The sequence below is a fragment of the Doryrhamphus excisus genome, linkage group LG7, assembly GCF_037039965.1.
Source record: "Doryrhamphus excisus strain RoL-2023G ecotype Guam linkage group LG7, RoL_Dexc_Guam_v1.1, whole genome shotgun sequence".
Classification (NCBI taxonomy): domain Eukaryota; kingdom Metazoa; phylum Chordata; class Actinopteri; order Syngnathiformes; family Syngnathidae; genus Doryrhamphus; species Doryrhamphus excisus.
The window spans coordinates 16,680,733-16,699,856 of NC_136363.1; the positions used below are offsets into that span (position 1 = coordinate 16,680,733).

A 19,124-nucleotide genomic window follows, 5' to 3' on the forward strand; every position below is an offset into this window, starting at 1 on the left:
TAAACATCGGCTAACACGATGTCACGTGATTCAATCAAACCGACAGCGCGAGACGGACTAGAGATGGCAATGGGGCACATGAAGAGAACGATTTCCTCGCAAAAAAACAACAAAATTTGTGTAACTAATTTTGGAAAGGGAGGCTTATTATCCATATTTAAAGAAAAGCAGAGGCGCACACACTCATGTTTCTTGTAATTTTTGTCAATTCCACCAGAGGTAGGAAGAAATGACGTAAGCTAATGTTATGTGCTACTTTGTGCCAAAAGTGTTAGCATTACAAAAAGTGAGCCTTTTTTTTCGCTTTAAGCATCAGCATCATTGTGTAGCAAAACGTGCCTCTTTAGCGTCCCAGGCCTGCAGACACACATGGCTGATCAAAGGCCCATATCTCCAGTGTACGAGTGAGTCTTCGTCTGCTGGATGGTTAAGATAAGCTGATGGGCCAGATAGCTGAAAGTCCTTTGAGCTTCAAAAATACATTATGTTCTTTCATTGCTGACATGGACTTAAGCCATAGTGTACTGAACACAGATGGAGGTGTTACAATAGCTTCTAGTTCCTGTACTAAGTCATCATGTTTGATTTTCTTTGGGTTTACCAAACTTTCAGTCGGCTTCTGTACAAGCTTCAAACGCAGCTCAAAGTTCATGATTTGACCGACTGCAGATCCCAGGTCAGCTTCCGATGATAACGCCACTAATTAGATGTTGTTCTTGAGAAACAGCGACATCTTGTGGCAAATTTAGTGTATGTCATTACAACCAACAACGAGCGACGGACCGGTTGGGACACTGACGGACCGTTAATGTAGTGACACAACATGGCGGCGCCCTACATAAAGTAAACATTTCGAGAAAGGATATTAAAAATGCGATATAAATAACTGATAACTTTTCGCGAACGTGCCATAACATCAGTTACACGCAAAAGTGGAGGACTTTGAGAACCCGCACGCGTATATCGACTACAGCAAACCATGGAACAGGTGTATTCAACCGACATAAAAGAGGAAAGTGGACTCACCGACAGACCCCAACGATCTTCTCACTTAAGGGCAGGTAAGTTTGATGGCAACATTCATAAGAAACTGGACATTCTCACTGTACTTGGACGTGAAATAGAGAGTTTGCTCCTGAACACATAATAGCACTGCAAAAGACAAACACGGATGTCCTTGCATGAGTAATCCGACTGATAGTTTTCTTAAATTACAACAATTGCTGGAGGAATAAGCACTCTGGGATATCAATCAAGTGGAAGAAAACATTTCTTTATTATAACGATAAGGTCGCCACAAAACACTCAACACTCCCACCTAGTGGTCACAACAAGATACAGCATTTAGCAGTAATGTGTCAAATTTGTGCAATGCAGTCAGTTACCTGTCAGTGTGGCAGAACATTTAATGGGGGATTTTGTATGATAAACAAGTAGTACTAACTGCAAGAGGCTGGAGGCGAGTCCGGGTATAATTATTATTCTGTCCAGACTTTGAGAGGCTCTGGCCGAGATAAAATCAAAGCGCACATTATTTTTAATGCCAATCATCAGTAAAGACACAGCTGTTTACCTGGTTGCTGTAATTTTGTGATTACCATGTCGTTTTTGTAGCTGTACATTGAGTATTATACATCTATTGTAATAGTAAACATTTGATATAATGTATTTTTTACATTAGTAATTCACTTTACACAATACAGATAATTGGGTGATAAATTAAGACAAAATAATCCGAGGAAGCCGAAAGTGAGCCGAGCGTAAAGAATCGGATCTCTAAAAAGAGCCGGAATTTACCACCACTCAATTTAAACTGGCGGCATTTGGGTTCTCGCGAGACAGCTCGTCCTCGTCTTCATTCTATTGGCTGTTCTTGCGTGATATCATCAACATTCTATTGGCCAGTGAAATGTATATATGACGTAACATGTTTAGGCGCGATAGACTTACGTACTTGTCCCCGCGGTTCTGCCTTTAACTTATTCCTGTTCATATCGACACCGTGATATTTAATCACAAAATGCCCGCCACTGCAGACTTCCACTTGGAGCAAGCAAGCAGACAGGAGAGCGACGAGAAGCTGAAGGAGACGACAGCTGAGTCGGATGAGAAACAGAGCACCTTTAGCCTCTTCTGCGATGAGCGCGGTTACCTGAACCAAGTGGAGATGATCCTGAAACACGGCCGGAAGAAGGGAGACCGGACCGGGACCGGCGTCATCTCGGTGTTTGGTGCCCAGTCCCGATATAGTCTTCGAGGTAAGCTGTCCACTCACCTGTTAAGTTGACGTTAAGTTACATTTCTATTAAATATAGAGGTATTGATTGAACAAGTGGTTCTAGCAGAGAGACGTTGACGCGTAGCTACATAATAGTATACTCATTAGCAGTACACTTGTACAATAGTTTAGTACAGCATACTAATGCGGCTCTGTGTGCGCGACTCATGTTGTATGGGTGCGTTAACACTATGTTGTTTTACCGCTTGTTAATGCAAACGAACGTTATATTGCATCAATTTGTTGATTTTACATTTAATTGACGAACCTTTAATTTGTTGTCATGAAAGTGTTAGCTAATTTTTGCACCCATTTTAATGCCACCGTCAGTTATGCCAGTGATTTTCAACCACTAGTGTCCCGTGAGGAATTATCCAATAAAATTGTTTTAATTAACATTTATTAATCATTTTATGTAAGTATTATGTCATTGTCGAGTGTCTGTGGTGTAAAAACCGGCAGAGCAATGGAATAATCGTTCGTGTGGCAACACGTAGGCGATTGCCTCGTTCCTCCAATAGACTTAGTGATGCACGTGAGGTGGTTAGCGGTGTGCGGTAAGATTTTTGCAATGTAAAAAAACGTGCTGTGGCTTAAAAAACGTTGAAATACACTGAGTTATGCTATGAATACTTTTGACTAAGTGGCTCCTCTTTCTAGATCAATTTCCTCTGCTGACCACCAAGAGAGTGTTTTGGAGGGGAATTGTTGAAGAGTTGCTTTGGTTCATCAAAGTAAGTGCAAGATAGGGAGGTGTTATACAATCATGTATATCCGGGAGAATATTAAAGAGACTTAAAACCTTCAACCTTTCTTATATCATGATTTGACGCAGGGATCGACAAATTCCAATGAGCTCTCTGAGAAAGGGGTGAAGATTTGGGATGCCAATGGCTGCCGGAGCTTTCTGGACAAGTGCGGCTTCACTGACCGAGAGGAGGGCGACCTGGGCCCGGTGTACGGCTTCCAGTGGCGGCATTTTGGTGCAGAGTACACAAACATGCATGCAGGTACTGCCATCATTTTGATAGGTTGTCACTTCTTTTTTGCTTGATGGGCTGAATTAGTCTTTTTGTTCCTACCTCACTCAGATTACACGGGACAAGGCGTGGATCAGCTGCAGAAAGTCATTGACACCATTAAAAGTAATCCAGAGGACAGACGCATCATCATGTGTGCATGGAATCCTAAAGGTGCGGCCCATCAGCATAAGAACACAGTCACATTGCATTGAAACTCACGGTTTTGTCTTTTTTTTTTTCCCCAGACCTGCCTCTCATGGCGCTGCCGCCCTGTCACGCCCTCTGCCAATTCTATGTGTGCGACGGCGAGCTGTCGTGTCAGCTCTACCAGCGCTCGGGCGACATTGGCTTGGGGGTGCCCTTCAATATCGCCAGCTATGCGCTCCTCACGTACATGATAGCACACATCACAGGACTCAAGGTAACCTCTCGTCTGTTTTTGAGACGCAATCTCCTGCCATCAACACCTGATGTGTGTTTTCCTCCTTTCAGCCTGGCGACTTTGTCCACACGCTGGGAGACGCTCACATCTACATCAACCACATTGAACCTTTGAAAGTTCAGGTAGGCTGCCTTAAAACCTGACCTCCACCAAGGCTTAATAATCCTCATTTGGACTAGAAACTCCTTGCTCAGTTTATGGATTATCGCTCATTCTTCTTTCCCAGTTGCAGAGGGAGATCCGTCCTTTCCCCAAATTGAAGATCCTTCGAAAAGTAGACAATATCGATGATTTCCGTGCAGAGGACTTTGAGATTGTGGACTACAATCCCCACCCGTCCATCAAGATGGAGATGGCTGTGTGAGAGATGTCATTTGTACAAAAGACAGTAAAAAGCTGGAGGAGGAGCAAAGGTTTATCCGTTAAAAACACAATTTTACTTGAAGGAATGAGACTTTACCGGTGTGCTACTGCACAGCATCAAACTGACAACTGTTTGTAATATTTTCACGTCTACAATATGTATAGCAGCATATTAAGGCTGTAAGGACTATAATAAATGCAGTGTCAACAGAGTGCATTTAATCCATAAAAACTATCTAGGTCACAGCTCAGTCATCAGTGGGCAGATTGAAGGCTCCACCAGCAGGTGGCAGTGTAACATAGAGGACAACTGGACTCATCTTATTACTTTTAATTGTATAAATTCCCAAACACAAATTATAAACACATTTAGCACCCATGTCTTTGTAGCTTATAAAAATGAGTTTCCCATCCTATTCAAAGCTTGTTATTCCGTGAGGATGAGTCCAAACAGGAGAAAAGGCGGTGGGGAGGAAAAGGGTATTGCTATGCAAGCGAGTGCAGAGCCACTTTAGACCAAAAGACAATATTTACTGCCTTCATAGTATATACAGGAGCATGTTATGGCTTCTTTATTATAGCTTTATTAATAAGCTTTTAATCAAGTGTGTTTAGGACCTCTAAGAACAAACCTAACCAAACCTTGGTGCAGCTATAGGTTCTCCCCAGGTTGGTACTGGGGCTCCGTGGCGGTGAAGTAGTCCTCCAGGAAGGACTGGATGTACTCGAAGGTGGGCCTCTCATCCGGTTCCTTCTTCCAGCACAGCTTCATCATCTCGTGCAGTGACTCGGGGCAGCCGTGTGGGCATGGCATGCAGTAGCCCCGCTCCACCTGCTCCAGCACCTCCCGGTTGACCATGCCTACAGGAAGGAAGTGAGTTTTTGGTCCATCGTATTTTAATTGACTGGTTTGTTGTGGAGTTTTCTTATTTCTCAGTAGAAAGAAGTTTTCTGCTCACCAGGGTAAGGCACCCTGCCTTTGGTGACGAGCTCAGTCACTAGGATGCCGAAGGACCACACGTCCGACTTGATGGTGAAGCGTCCGTACAGCGCCGCCTCCGGTGCAGTCCACTTGATAGGGAATTTGGCTCCTGAACATCACAAGGACGAAGTGAGTCCTTGAGTGAAATTGCTTCTTTGTTTGTGACGCAGCTCGTTGAGTGCAGTTGTAAAGAAATAATTTCTTGGACTAGAGCTCATCTGATTGCGTGGGGACGTTTGTGCGATTCCCACCTTGCCTGGCTGTGTACTCGTTGTCCTCGATCAATCTGGCCAGGCCAAAGTCGGCAATCTTGCACACCAGGTTGTCGCCCACCAGGATGTTTGCGGCGCGTAGGTCGCGGTGGATGTAGTTCATCCTCTCAATAAAAGCCATACCATCTGCGATCTTAAAAAGAACAAAAACGCTATAAATGTCATGACACAAGCAATGAGCGCTTGTTTTATCTCACCTGTGCTGCCATGTCCACCAGAAGAGGAAGCTTAAGGAACTTTCCATCACCCTCTTTGAGGAAATCGAGCAAGCTGCCTGTGGAAGAAACTGATATCTTTGCAACGGGACGAAGCTGGGTGGAATGTTAATGCAACTGTTTGGGTTTGGGCTGTGGTTCAAAGTGTCGCAAGCCCAAACGTGTGTACCTTTGGCCATGTACTCCGTGACGATGTAGATGGGCTCGGCAGAAACGACAGCGTACAGAGGCACCAGTTTGTCATGACGAAGCTTCTTCATGATCTGAGCTTCCTGCAGGAAGGCCTCTGGCGACATGGTGCCTGGCTTCAGCGTCTTTATGGCCACTTTGGTGGTGCCGTTCCATGTGCCTACACACAAAAGGTTGGAAGAGGTGTCATGGCAGACAAGGCGCACTGCACGAAAACCAACAAAAATACTATAAAACCCCAAATAATCCAAATTTTAGACATACAACATGGATCCTAAATCATGCCATACCCATCCAGACTTCTCCAAAGCAGCCCTGTCCCAGCTTGAGCTCTAGTCTAAGTGAGTGGCGAGGTATCTCCCAGGCGTCCTTAGCGAGCCCCTGCGTCTGAGGCTTGACTGTGGGACAAAGTGTGGTGAGCCTGTGGCAGAGGCCGTCTGCGTGCTCTGCATCAGAAAGGAGGGACAACATCCTTCTAGCGTGAAATCCCAGTGAGCTGATGTGGCATCCGAACGGAACCATCACCTGTGTAGTGTTTGATCAGCTTCTGTAAGGTGTCGAACTGCGCTCGAGTGGTGATGTAGTACCCGCCGCTGTCCAGCTTACGGATCTTATAGTGTTTCACATTGTCTCCCTTGGTTTCATCCCAATCCCGAATGGAAAGAGAATAAGCACCTGGACACGAGAGCGTGACCATCAAGGAAACGTGTCTGATATCGTGGCTTTACATCAAGTCGTTACCTTTAGTGGTTTCGCTTTCACGCACTAGGAAAGTCCCCCGATGATTCCCCGGATTCAGCAGCAACCTCTCACCGTCCTTGCGGCCCATTTTGCCAAAGTACCACCTGGTGTGAAGATGGAATTGTTAAGTTCTAGTACAATGGTTGACATTCCAGGCCTGTATGAACCATTTAATGAAGACGAGGTCTTACTTACTCCTCAGCCTGGATGGAGTCTGCGGGGGCCACATAATTGCTCGGGATGTAACCTTTCTTCCCAGTGTTGATGGAGCGAGCTTCCCACCAGTCTCCTTCTCTGAAGAGGGACACACATGTCCATCAAGCTACATTTTAAGATGGCGATCATAACATAGTGGCGATACAATAAATTGAATAGAGACTGAAGACATGTACGTATTGTTGATGATCTGGAAGCGTTCTCCTTTCTCGAATGAAAGGTCATCAGATGTTCTGGCCTCATAGTCGTACAGCGCCACAAAGAAAGTCACGCCACCTGTAATGAACGCCTAAAATGCATCATCGGTACAAAAGTAAAACAAGTGGCTTTGTGGCACACTTGGCTGTGATCGCGATCGCTCCTCCGCAGTTACAGACGTCATCTCAAAGCCATGATGACTTACCTGGAAGAGAACCAGAGAACGAGTTGGACACCGGACCGGTGAAGGAAGATGAAGCCCCCCCAAAGGGGCTAATAGCATTGGAGGATCCGCCGAAGGGTGTAAGGGCAGGGTTGACGTTGGCGGCAGCGGAGCAAGACGAGGACAAGGAGAGGGGTAGATTGGGCTGCAGATGAGTGGGATCAGGCCCGTAGTGGCCCATTTGGGGGGTGGCGGTGTTGGGGTCAGACGGTGATGCATTCTCTGGCCCGTACTTAATAGCGGGGCCTTTGTCCTCTTTGCTCTTCACGCAGCCCATGGCGCCGCCCTGCTGTGACAGAGCCAACACAACAGCATGTCAAGACCATGTTGGGCCTGTCGTCGTGCAAACAATATTATCTCCCCAATGGTCATCGATGCTAAGACCATAAGCTGCGTGCTAACTGGGACATATGGGTCATAAATCAGCTTTGATGGGTGGAAGGATACATGTGATTGACAGCTGGGTGTTTACAAGGTTGAACTACACTCCAACACAACATGCCTGCTTGTCGATCAAACATCATAAAGAATACTCAGTCATCTTCCCTCAAACACAAGAGAAGGTCCATGAGAAGCTAAAATCCAACAGCAGGTTGTGTTGACGGTGGGCGGGGCTATTTTGTGTGCATACGTGCCAACTTCACCAGCTGGAACAAGAAGGATTACCAGAATGGAGGATTTGCTTTAAGAGGATCATAAAAGCGCTCACAATCACAATCTTTTTGACTTTTGCTTGTAACGAGCCGACTGTCCTCACATCACTGTTAGCTGGAATGGTAACCAATCAGATGTTTGAAGGTGCTTGTCACTGCCGTCCTTCCATACAAAAGAAAAGCCAGTGATTTTTTTTTTAACAGCAGCAAGTCAAATGCATTCAATATATTTTAATGCTCTGCTTAGTAAATGAATGAATTTGGTTGACTTGTCCAGGGTGCATGTACAAATAAAAGGTAATCCCAAAAATGTTTTCCAGTAAAATCTGTTCTCTTGTTATCCTGAATGAGCCACCTTACATTAAAAAAAAACTCTCATTACAGGCATCTCGTTTATCCTGAGGGAATGTGACCTACTCTCCTGCTTGGCCAACATCAGGGTATCACCAAGCAAGTTGAACTTGGGACACCCCTGTCGTAAGGTCTATAAAAGGATCCAGGAGCTGGATGTCACACTAAAGACACTGGATACAGACCTAATAAATAATCAAGGTATAACTTGAAATGGAGAAACACAACAAGCTTTATTTTCAGGATTAGTTTAGAATTACGTACTGTACAAGTACAGTAATTACTTGTACTTACTTGTACTTGTAATTACGTACTTGTATTACGTAATTATTTTACACAATATTACGTCTTTAGGCTGTGGTTAGCATGCAGGCCACACAGCTAGGAGACCCAGGTTCGATTCCCCGTGGGTTTTCTCCGGGTACTCCGGTTTCCTCCCACATTCCAAAAACATGCTAGGTTAATTGGCGACTCCAAATTGTCCATAGGTATGAATGTGAGTGTGAATGGTTGTTTGTCTATATGTGCCCTGTGATTGGCTGGCCACCAGTCCAGGGTGTACCCCGCCTCTCACCCGAAGACATCTGGGATAGCCTCCAGCAGCCCGCGACTCTCGTGAGGATAAGCGGTAGAAAATGAATGAACTCTGTGGTGGTTTAAAAAAAAAAGGAACTGAGCAACTACTAAACTGAGTAGTTACTGAGGAAATAAGGCACAAACATTTAAAGTAGGTGCAGAGGAATTAATGAAGAACTGAGTAGTTACTGGGAACTAAGGCGCATGCACTTAAGAGTAGTTACTAAGGAACTAATGACTATTTAATGAGTAGTTACTGAGGAACTAAGGGAAACCTAAGGAGGAGGAACTAAGGCATAGCCATTTAGAGTAGTTACTGAGGACCTAATGAACTAATGAGTAGTTACTGAAGACCTGAGGTACGTACATTTAGAGTAGTTACTGAAGAACTAATGAGTAGCTACTGGGAACTAAGGCACATACACTTAGACTAATTACTGAGGAACTCATGAAGATTTAATGAGTACTTACGGAGAAACTAAAGCACATACATTGAGACTAGTTACTGAGGAACTAATGAAAACCTAAGGAGGTAGAATTAAGGCATACATGTTTAGAGTAGTTACTGGGGGACTAAGGCACATACATTTACAGTAATTACTCTGGAACTAATGAGTAATTACTGAAGACCTGAGGCACGTACATTTAGAGTAGTTACTGAAGAACTAATGAGTAGCTACTGGGAACTAATGCACATACACTAATTACAATGACTAATTACTGAGGAACTCGTGAAGATATAAAGAGTACTTGCTGAGAAACTAAAGCACATACATTTAGAGTAGTTACTGAGGAACTAATGAGGAACTAATAAGTAGAGTATAGTTACTGAGGAACTAAGGCACACATTTAGAGAAGCGACTGAGGAACTAATGAAGACCTAATGAGTAGAGTAAGTACTGAGGAACCAAGACACATGCATTTTGAGTAGTTACTGAGGAACTAATGAAAACATTAGGAGGTAGAATTAAGGTATATACATTTACAGTAGTTACTGGGGGACTAAGGCACATACATTTAAAGTAATTACTCAGGAACTAATGAGTAGTTACTGAATAACTAAGGCTCATACATTTAGAGTAGTTACTGAAGAACTAATGAGTACCTACTGGGACCTAAGGCACATACACTTTAACAATTAATTACTGAGGAGCCCGTCAAGATTTAATGAGCACTTACTGAGAAACTAAAGCACATACATTTAGAGTAGTTACTGAGGAACTTATAAGTAGAGTATAGTTACTGAGGAACTAAGGCACACATTTAGAGAAGCGACTGAGGAACTAATGAAGACCTAATGAGTAGAGTGGTTACTGCGGAAACCAAGACACATACATTTTGAGTAGTTACTGAGGAACTAATGAAAACATTAGGAGGTAGAATTAGGGTATATACATTTAGAGTAGTTACTGGGGGACTAAGGCACATACATTTAAAGTAATTACTCAGGAACTAATGAGTAGTTACTGAAGACCTGAGGCACGTACATTTAGAGTAGTTAATGAGGAACCAAGACGCATACATTTTGAGTAGTTACTGAGGAACTAATGAAAACATTAGGAGGTAGAATTAGGGTATATACATTTAGAGTAGTTACTGGGGGACTAAGGCTCATACATTTAAAGTAATTACTCAGGAACTAATGAGTAGTTACTGAAGACCTGAGGCACATACATTGAGAGTAGTTAATGAGGAACCAAGACACATACATACATTTTGAGTAGTTACTGAGGAACTAATGAAAACCTTAGGAGGTAGAATTAAGGCATATGCATTTAGAGTAGTTACTGGGGGGCTAAAGCACATACATTTAGAGTAGTTACTGAGGAACTAATGAGGAACTAATAAGTAGAGTATAGTTCCTGAGGAACTAAGGCATGCATTTAGAGAAGCGACTGAGAAACTAATGAAGACCTAATGAGTAGAGTAGTTACTGAGGAACTAAACTGTAGTGGTTAGGGTTGGGTAGATTTGTTCAGCATGTCCTCCTTAGTTGTGCCATCATGGGTGTACATGGGTGTGTTGTAGCGTGTATCAATATCATCCGCCATGTTTATTGACGTGCTGAAGGAGTGTGATGAAGGCACGTAGGCCCATGTCTTATTTCTTAACTTCCCCATTGCAGTCAGTCTGCTGAACATTTTCCTCCCTTGCATGAAAGGCCTCCATTTTGACTCTCAACCAAATTGGAGTAATCGTGGCGGCTTGGAGACAGCTGTTAGCAGCTGATGCTAAGACAGCAGACTGCGAACATCTCAGACGCCTTGCTGGCCTTCAAATCTGCAACAGATGTCGCTTTGCAGCTTCTAGCACATTCTTGACATGGCGGCGGCTTAAAAGCGGAGGAACGGATGTGTAAGATGATCTGGAAAATGAAAAGACAGCTGATGCTGACATATGGAACTATAGATAGTATAATACTAGCACATTTCAATCCATGAGGGGAGATGTCCTTCTAGAACATTGAAATCCATGGAAACGGCACTGGCACGTCTTTTAGTAATAAAATGCTATTTTCATTTTTTCGAGCTTTTTAACACTAAGAAAATATACATACATTATAGCAAGGCAAAATGAATACACACCCATCAGACAATGTTATTGTTTTTGTGTAACAAACAAATACGCATATTAGCACTCAATAAGGTTATGAGGTTTTCTCTGCTAGGGGGAAAGTTAGATGGTGCGTTCAAGGGCCGTCAAACAAAGTGGGACAAGTCTCTAATCGCATTAAAACGGTGGGATTTCTAACTGTATACTATTTTCCAAAATTGATATCCCTTTATATACAATTTGATGAAGTTATTTACTAATTTTATTTTTTCTGATCATCACATCACATATTACATCAAATTTGATTTAGTCTATTCATTGTTTTGGTTTTACTTGGGGAGTAGGAGGGCCCTGTGGAAACACGTTTAATTTGCTGATGTACGGCATAAATGTACATGTAATATGTAATATCATGTATACATGTAATGAATATAACATTATAGCCGAAAGAAGGACAGGGAAACCATTAATTTCACCAACGTGATGTTAGCAAGATACAGCAAGCACGTGACCTTCTTGCTAACGTTCTATTCCATACACGACTTGCCGTATTTTTCCATTTTTCTCATTACCAACAATGGCAGCTCCACTCGTGGACTAAAGTGAACATTGGAAGGTCAGAGGTGACTGATGACGGACCTCCTAATTGCATGCCGTTGATGCCTTTTGTTGTCCTGACAGGCCCGTCATCATCAGACAAAGATTTAGCTTGCTTCTTACCTTCCGAAGCCACCTCCTTCCCTATTGGCTCTTTGCTGGATCTCAATGAAGAAGACCACTTATTCCACGCTTCATCTTTGCTCCGGGCATGGAGCGCGGCCAGATGTTCAACTTAAATCCAATGAAGGAGATGGAAGAAGCAGCAGCAGCAGCATGGCAACCAAAGGAACACACACGGAATTGAATTGAAACCTTTCTAGCCACTAAACTTGCATGGAACCCTTCTGTACAACACAACATGTCCGAACCGAGGCACGCTTAGCCGAGCTGAGCTCGACCCCCGCCGATGAGACGGCCGAGATTTGCATCAGGCAGCCTGCTGGAGGACACAATGATGTGCGAGGTGGGGGGGAGGAGGAGGAGACTCGGGCACAACAAATAAACACAAAAAATGTATTCAAAAAGGAGGTGGAGACTCATGCATTAAAATAAATAATTAAATAAAGAGAAAAAGGAGACTCGTGTAGAAAAAATAAATAAACAGGAGACTCATGCATTGAAAAAAACGAAATAAATAGGAGGAAAAGGTTGTCGTGCATTAAAATAAGGACACTCCTGTATGAAGAACAAAAAGGGCTGCTTCAATGTTATAGCTGGAGCTTTACCGCCCCCTGGTGGCTGCGTGCCGCCTCTACAACCTTTACCTGGCTGATAAACGATTTTTCACTTTTTTTTCTTTATATGATGACATCTTTACAAGGGAGTAAATCAGCGCTGTTTTCTCAATATTGTTTCCAACACTTGCTTGTGCTGAATTAACGCAATCAATTTCCCTACAGGTGATGTTTGTGCCGTTCTGTAGGTCCTGTTAATTTTTTAATTCGGAGAATATATGTGTGTGCGATTTTTATGTACGATTCTTTCATGTATTTTCCATCTGTGACCAGCTTCCACCCTTTACCGTCTCCACCAACAACGCAAGCTAGCAGCTGTAGTTGAGTTTGTGGCGTTTATGCACTTCTTAAAAGTGCATATTGTATGAAAAATTAGTTAGGTGTTTTTCAGAAAAAGTTGAGTGCTTGTTGTGAAAATGTGTTTTAATGTTTTTTTTCTGCTGTTGGCTAATTTTTCGCCACAACACGAGTGGGTAAGGCAGTAATTAACAGTGAAGGCAAAATAATATGTCCATTCGGAATTATTTAATGAACTCGGCTCATTGCCTGGCGCTAAACCTCTTTTTTGGTGTGGAATAAAACCAAACCACCATCCATAATGTTTGTCCTTTTATGTTACGTATCCCTCTTTCCTAAGACAACAGCCTGAGATCGTTACATCCGCACTCCGTAATGCAGACCTACTTTCCGGAAGTCGCTTCGGAATGTGACCAATCACAGCAAAGTGGGCGTACCTGGACGCGGCCGGAATGTAGTAAATGACACAGACGGTTCAGGCACACTCGTAATTGGGAGTGTTAGACGCTAAATTCCCCCTTGGCAATTGAGGTACCCCTGAAGGTACTCCTACCCCAATTTGATACTTTATATCAAACAGGTAGATAATATAAATGCTATGTGGCCTCTCTCCAGCTCCAACTCCTTCTACTACCTATGACAGGCTGGAGACGAGGGCAAACAAGACAACAAAAAACTAGGAAAAGAAAGTGACAACTAAAGTACATGCTAATGTGGCCCGAGAGGAGTTGGAACTTCCAGAATGCAGTTCATTCTTCCCACCACTGGGAGGCAGTGCTCCACTGCACATGCTTGTATGGTCTCGGATCCTTTTTCTTTGCTCTCTCGTGCCGGTTCAAAGCCGAACATGAATGAAGTACATTATCAAAACTACAGCTTTAGAAGAAAAACATATTTGAAGGTTACGTTTAAAGCTTTTTGTTTCAAATAAACATTCCAGTTAATTGGTATCAAAGTAGGATAGATGCACTCAATAAAAAGTTGAGTTTGATATTGATATTGAGGCTGAATAAACCCCTAAAAGGACTCATATGCTAGTTGCTAATTAGCCACTTTTAGCCAGGGAGGCTGTCAGTCCAATTTCAGCACTCAGGCAGAGCCCCACCCTAAAGGTCATGTGACCTCCTTAATGGTGTGACATCATGTGGTTTCATGAATGATTGTGCAGAAATCATTCAGTTTTTTTTTTTTTTTTGTAATTACTTATCTCATCCCGGTGGGCGTTGGCGCTGATGACGCCGCCATCCTCCCATCCCACTTCCATACCCTCCCTCCTCCCTCATCCGTCCTATGTGAGGAGACAAGGATGCATGCATAAAAAGCAAGCAAGAAGGTGGGGGCGCTAAGAAAAGAAAAAAAAGTTGTGGCCTGTGGTCGCCTCCAGGCTGCACGGGGGCCGCTTGACTGACACAAAACAGCCAGAAGAGAGAAGCGCTCCCATCGCACTCCCATCTTGCTCCCATCGCACTCAGCTTCAGCCAGCGTGAAGAGAAGGAGGACACACGTTCAAGTGGGCATGTTGGTATCTAACTTTGAACTTTCAGGGCATTGAAGTCAAACAAAGCAACTTGATGCTTTGCTTTTGTTTTGCAGCGGAAAGGAAAATGTCCAGTAAAGCCACTTTAGCCTTCCTCATCTATGGAATCATCATGCATCACAGCATGGGGCTTGGCTTTCCCAGTGTGAGGTAGGTCAAACCAATATACATATACAGCATATGTAGTATATATCTAGTGTATACTGTATATCTTTTTCCAGACTAGACGGTGAGGTTTATGACGAGGATGGACATTCCCTGCCGTCCATGGACTACGACAGACAGCAGCTGGATGTGAGAAGTCCTCCGTCCGTAACCGAAGACATGTACTCTTTGTACTACCCGCCAGAGAACAGGTACATCTGCACCGCTTCATCATTTTTGTGTCAATCACTTATCAATGATGCATTTGAATGATTTAAGTGCCGGATCAATTCAAATCAAATCCTAAAAGTTTGGTTGTCTCCATCCCAGACTGGAAAGACACGCAGACGGCATGTTTAATAAAGCCTACAGGAAAGCACTGGGTCAGCTATCAGCCAGGAAGTATCTTCATTCTCTCATGGCAAAGCGCGTCGGGTAAGAGCGTCGTCTCTTTGCACTCTTTGTCTCACTCTGCTTGTCTCGTACTGTAAGATTACACTGGATGTGTACTCTCACATTGCTAGCGTATACTGTACTTGTGTGCCTGATAGCTTTATGTGTCTGTCCAGTTGTATTAATCCATACCTACTTACAATCTAGAACTACTTCCATACATTATTTCCCTAACTCATAACTACTTACATACATTTATTCCCAGTCCATAACTGCTCACATGCCTTATTTGCTTACATCATAACTAAATACATACAGTCCATTATATCCTTCATCCAGAACTACTTACATTCATTTGACTTTCCTGAATTCATAACGACTTACATAAATGTCCCCAGTCTATAACTACTTACATATATTTTTTGCATAATTCCAAACTACTTACTTACATAATTTCCTTAATTCACAATTACTTACATTTGTTTGTCCTTAATTCATAACTACTCACATACATTTCCACAGTATATACTTATATATGCTTTCTATCATGTATACTTATATATACCTTATTTCCATTATTCATAACTACTCACTTACAGTTTTTCTTAGTCCATAACTACTCACATGCCTTATTTGCTTACATCATAACTACTTACATACATCACATCCTTCATTCATAACTACTTACATTCATGTGTACTTAATTCACAACTACTTATATATACGTTTCCTTCATCCAACGACGTACCTTATTTTACTTTCATCATTATTTCCATAATCCACAGCTTACATACCTCTGTAATTCATACGTGCTTACATACATCATTGTCTTAATACATATTTATTTGCATGCATTATTTCCTTAATCCATAACTGCTTACATGCATTCTTTCCTTAATCTAAAATTACTTGTATACCTTAATGTCTTAATTTATTTCTAATTACATACACTCCCAGTCAAAAGTTTGAAGTCACTTTTTCATTCAGTAGTACGGGAAATGTATGTTGTGTACCTTACCTCCTTAATCCATTTATTATTTCCGTAATTCATAACTGCTTACATGCATTATTGCCTTAATCCATATTTACTTACATGCAATCTTCATTAATTCATAACTAAATACATACATTTGTCTTTAATCCATAACCACTTACCTTTCCCACAACTTCTTACATAGAATTGCCATTACAACTACTGCTTATGCCATAACTACATTAACATACATTAACATACATTGACATACATTAACATACATTATTTCATTAAATCATACCTACTCACATACATTATTTCCTTAATTTATAACTACTTACATACATTCATCCTAGATCCATATAGTTTTCTTAAATTATAACTACTTACATACATTCTTTCATTTTCTACCGCTTATCCTGACGTGGGTCACGGGGGTGCTGGAGCCTATCCCACCTGTCTTCAGGCGAAAGGCGGGGTACACCCTGGACTGATCACCAGCCAATCACAGGGCACATATAGACAAACAACCATTCACACTCACATTCATACCTATGGTATGGTGTGGGTCCTCGTTCCATAGCTACTTATATAGTTTTCTTAAATCATAACTACTTACATACATTGGTCCTCATTCCATAGCTACTTAAATAGTTGTCTTAAACTATAACTACTTACGTACATACATTGGTCCTCATTCCATAGCTACTTATATAGTTTTCTTAAAACATAACTACTTACACATATTATTTCCTTCATTCATAAATATATATGTATCTATTTCACTCTTTTGTTGTTTTCACATAATGTCCACCGCTAATATTCTATTTCTGCAGTTTTATGTGTCTCATGAACCGGCGGTTCCATATTAGCGATGGCAGTCTCACTCTCCTTCTCCAACATATACCCCCCCCCCCCCCCCCCCCCCCACAGCGGCGGAAAGGCCACGGATGAGAACTGGGAGCCTCTGTCCAAGCGACACTCGGACGGCATCTTCACGGACAGCTACAGTCGCTACCGAAAGCAGATGGCGGTGAAGAAGTACCTGGCGGCGGTGCTGGGGAAAAGGTATAGACAGAGAATTGGAAAGAAAGGACGGCGGCTGGCATATTTGTAGACGAACAACAAAAAGCTTCCATGTGTGCACATCCCCAGATGAAGTTTTGTGTTCCTTAACATGTATTTTGATTTATGATTTATGTACCAGGGAAGCCGTGAAATGATATTTTCATCATTGTTTTTATTTTGGAAACAACTGGAGCTGATTGATGACGGTGTGTGTAGACGGACATCATTCAGACTTGTAGTTGTCTCTGTCCACAACAGACTTGAAGACGTAGATTTCCATCATATTCTTCAAGACATAGACTTTGATGCCCTCCCGGACGGGGATGACTTTGAGGCTTTTTTGGGGGACTGGCTCAAACGGGTCTCTCCCAAGTTCCTGGTGAGTTTTAGTTTCTTGTCAATGAGACAAGAGACAGAGGGGTGTGTGTGCCCCCCCCCTTCTTCATCTCCCTTTTTTCCCCCTCTCACTTTAAATTCCAAAATCCCTCATCTGTACTCCTGTCCCTTTGTGGAAAATCCCAAATCCGGCCACTGGAGCACGTTTGGGGTCTTTCTTGTCCTTTTCTTTCATAAGCTTTGCTTGTGTCTCCCAACCCATCAACAGTAACAAGTACCACCATGTACCAAAAACGAGCAGTTCTCCTCCAGTCCTGTAGGTGCCAGTGGAGCACAGATCTGGACCAATGTTTCTTCTTCTTCTGCTGTTGTGTTGTTGTTGGTCATGAAAAAAAAACAATCCTTGTTACATGGTTGTTGCTGGTGAGAGACGCATGAGGCAGTTTGTGTTTGAACCTTCTGTGCTTCCGTTTCTCTTCTTATGTCACATGAACCTATGTAAAAAAATGACATGATTAAAAAAAAAAACAAAAAAAATACAGTGTGCACCAAAGCACACACACCGCTCTGCCGTGTGGATGATTCTTCTTCTCACTGGGGCTTCATGTTTGCAACGTATTGATGAATCAATGATAAGATAAAAAGCAGGAAAAAGAAGTAAGTGGAGTGTCAATGAGGAAAGTAGGCTGATGTTTTTTTTTTCATTTTGCACTTTTCTCCAGGCTTTGTGACGCAGGAAGCACTTTGTGGGTGTGGTGCCTTGCATCGGCTTTTTTTTTCGTTTTTTGTGTGTGTTTTTTCAACTGAAATGGCCTCCGAAAGACGGCTATTTAGTGGCCCTACGATGCTGCACATCATGTTTCACGCCTCCATCAGACTGTCCCTCGTCTTTTACTTGTGTATGGTAACCACACAGCCAATAGCCTTAAAAAAAATCATATATATATAAATAAATATATATTTACTGTACAGGAAGTGATTCTATAGTTAGGAGTAAATGTCAAGTCAATAAATGTTCCAAAAAAAAGCGCTGATTTGTTTGAATAAATTTTTGTAAACAACAAAAATGTTGTAATGTGTGCTTGTGGCGTTCAAAACAATAAAAGCTACTCAAATCTGCGCGTTTCCATGGCAACACAGACTTTAACAACTTAACACTGACTCCAGTTGGCCTGTGACCGTCACCCCTGAAGTGTAAGGGATGCCGCCTTGCTGTGCGTCACACGTAAAGTACTCAGACATGTTGGTTGGACAAAGCCTGAATATGAACGCTCATAAAAACCTTTCAAGTCCGACTGTGGAGGGTCAAACAATAAAGTGACTATGAATCACGCGTGTCATTGATTTGGACTCAAATCAAATCAGCATCAACGATTTCTCGCTGAGAGTTGGAGGCAGGGTGCTGCCCCCTGTGGACACCCCGGGGACTCCCACACCGGGTGTGCCGGCAAGTGGCATTTGGAAAGCGTCCACCCCTCCCTGTGAGTGACCCCTTGTTGCATTTTCATGTCAGTCTGAGTTACGACTCCTTTACCGGAAATGAAAAAGAATCATAAGACTTGTCGCAAACAAAAACGTTGGGCTTGTGCGCCCCACCCACCAAATGGGACCACTCTGCAACCGCACCGAGACCGCCGCGTGTCCCTCTAACGACCACTTCGATTTTGTGGCCGTATCCAGTGATGATCAATGCAGCCTTCCGCTTCTCTGGCCTGGGCCAGACCCAACACTTGCACCCCCCCCCACTCACCGCCTGTAACCCAATCAG

At 42.7% G+C, this 19,124-nt stretch overlaps 3 protein-coding genes across 8 annotated transcripts; 2 read left to right on the forward strand and 1 right to left on the reverse strand.

Moving 5' to 3' along the window:
• Positions 1 to 785: 785 nt before the first annotated feature.
• tyms (thymidylate synthetase) lies at positions 786 to 4,328 on the forward strand. Its single transcript, XM_058060310.2, has 8 exons — positions 786 to 1,061; positions 2,037 to 2,258; positions 2,939 to 3,012; positions 3,114 to 3,288; positions 3,370 to 3,471; positions 3,546 to 3,721; positions 3,793 to 3,864; positions 3,969 to 4,328. The coding sequence occupies exons 1-8, from the start codon at positions 980 to 982 to the stop codon at positions 4,104 to 4,106; spliced, it is 1,041 nt and encodes a 346-aa protein (XP_057916293.2). The 5' UTR covers positions 786 to 979; the 3' UTR covers positions 4,107 to 4,328.
• LOC131108897 (tyrosine-protein kinase yes-like) lies at positions 4,143 to 12,367 on the reverse strand. Its single transcript, XM_058060309.2, has 12 exons — positions 11,995 to 12,367; positions 7,124 to 7,430; positions 6,897 to 6,996; positions 6,700 to 6,798; positions 6,505 to 6,608; positions 6,289 to 6,438; positions 6,054 to 6,209; positions 5,744 to 5,923; positions 5,557 to 5,633; positions 5,339 to 5,492; positions 5,065 to 5,196; positions 4,143 to 4,966 (listed from the first exon to the last, which is right to left on the reverse strand). Exons 2-12 carry the CDS (start codon positions 7,416 to 7,418, stop codon positions 4,758 to 4,760), a joined length of 1,656 nt encoding a protein of 551 aa, XP_057916292.2. The 5' UTR covers positions 7,419 to 7,430; positions 11,995 to 12,367; the 3' UTR covers positions 4,143 to 4,757.
• Positions 12,368 to 14,171: 1,804 nt separating this feature from the next.
• Positions 14,172 to 18,457, forward strand: adcyap1a (adenylate cyclase activating polypeptide 1a). Of its 6 annotated transcripts, XM_058060033.2 has the most exons (7): positions 14,177 to 14,423; positions 14,499 to 14,592; positions 14,664 to 14,798; positions 14,917 to 15,021; positions 16,886 to 17,020; positions 17,279 to 17,399; positions 18,079 to 18,457. In XM_058060033.2, exons 2-7 carry the CDS (start codon positions 14,510 to 14,512, stop codon positions 18,085 to 18,087), a joined length of 588 nt encoding a protein of 195 aa, XP_057916016.2. In that variant the 5' UTR covers positions 14,177 to 14,423; positions 14,499 to 14,509; the 3' UTR covers positions 18,088 to 18,457. The 6 variants fall into 6 exon arrangements, with proteins under 6 accessions (XP_057916014.2, XP_057916015.2, XP_057916013.2 ...); XM_058060031.2 differs by lacking the exon at positions 18,079 to 18,457 and having other exon boundaries at positions 14,172 to 14,427; positions 17,279 to 17,989; XM_058060032.2 differs by lacking the exon at positions 18,079 to 18,457 and having other exon boundaries at positions 14,173 to 14,415; positions 17,279 to 17,989.
• Positions 18,458 to 19,124: the final 667 nt, after the last annotated feature.

Coding starts and splice junctions, on each gene's coding strand:
- adcyap1a (XM_058060031.2), top strand. CDS start 14,510: ATGTCCAGTAAAGCCACTTTAGCCTTCCTCATCTATGGAATCATCATG. Junction 15,022..16,885: donor CTCATGGCAAAGCGCGTCGG/GTAAGAGCGTCG, acceptor CCCCCCCCACAG/CGGCGGAAAGGCCACGGATG. Junction 17,021..17,278: donor GCGGCGGTGCTGGGGAAAAG/GTATAGACAGAG, acceptor TGTCCACAACAG/ACTTGAAGACGTAGATTTCC.
- LOC131108897 (XM_058060309.2), bottom strand. CDS start 7,418: ATGGGCTGCGTGAAGAGCAAAGAGGACAAAGGCCCCGCTATTAAGTAC. Junction 6,997..7,123: donor GTTCTCTGGTTCTCTTCCAG/GTAAGTCATCAT, acceptor CGTTCATTACAG/GTGGCGTGACTTTCTTTGTG. Junction 6,210..6,288: donor GCTGATCAAACACTACACAG/GTGATGGTTCCG, acceptor TTTCTGATGCAG/AGCACGCAGACGGCCTCTGC.
- tyms (XM_058060310.2), top strand. CDS start 980: ATGGAACAGGTGTATTCAACCGACATAAAAGAGGAAAGTGGACTCACC. Junction 3,013..3,113: donor AGTTGCTTTGGTTCATCAAA/GTAAGTGCAAGA, acceptor GATTTGACGCAG/GGATCGACAAATTCCAATGA. Junction 3,865..3,968: donor TTGAACCTTTGAAAGTTCAG/GTAGGCTGCCTT, acceptor CTTCTTTCCCAG/TTGCAGAGGGAGATCCGTCC.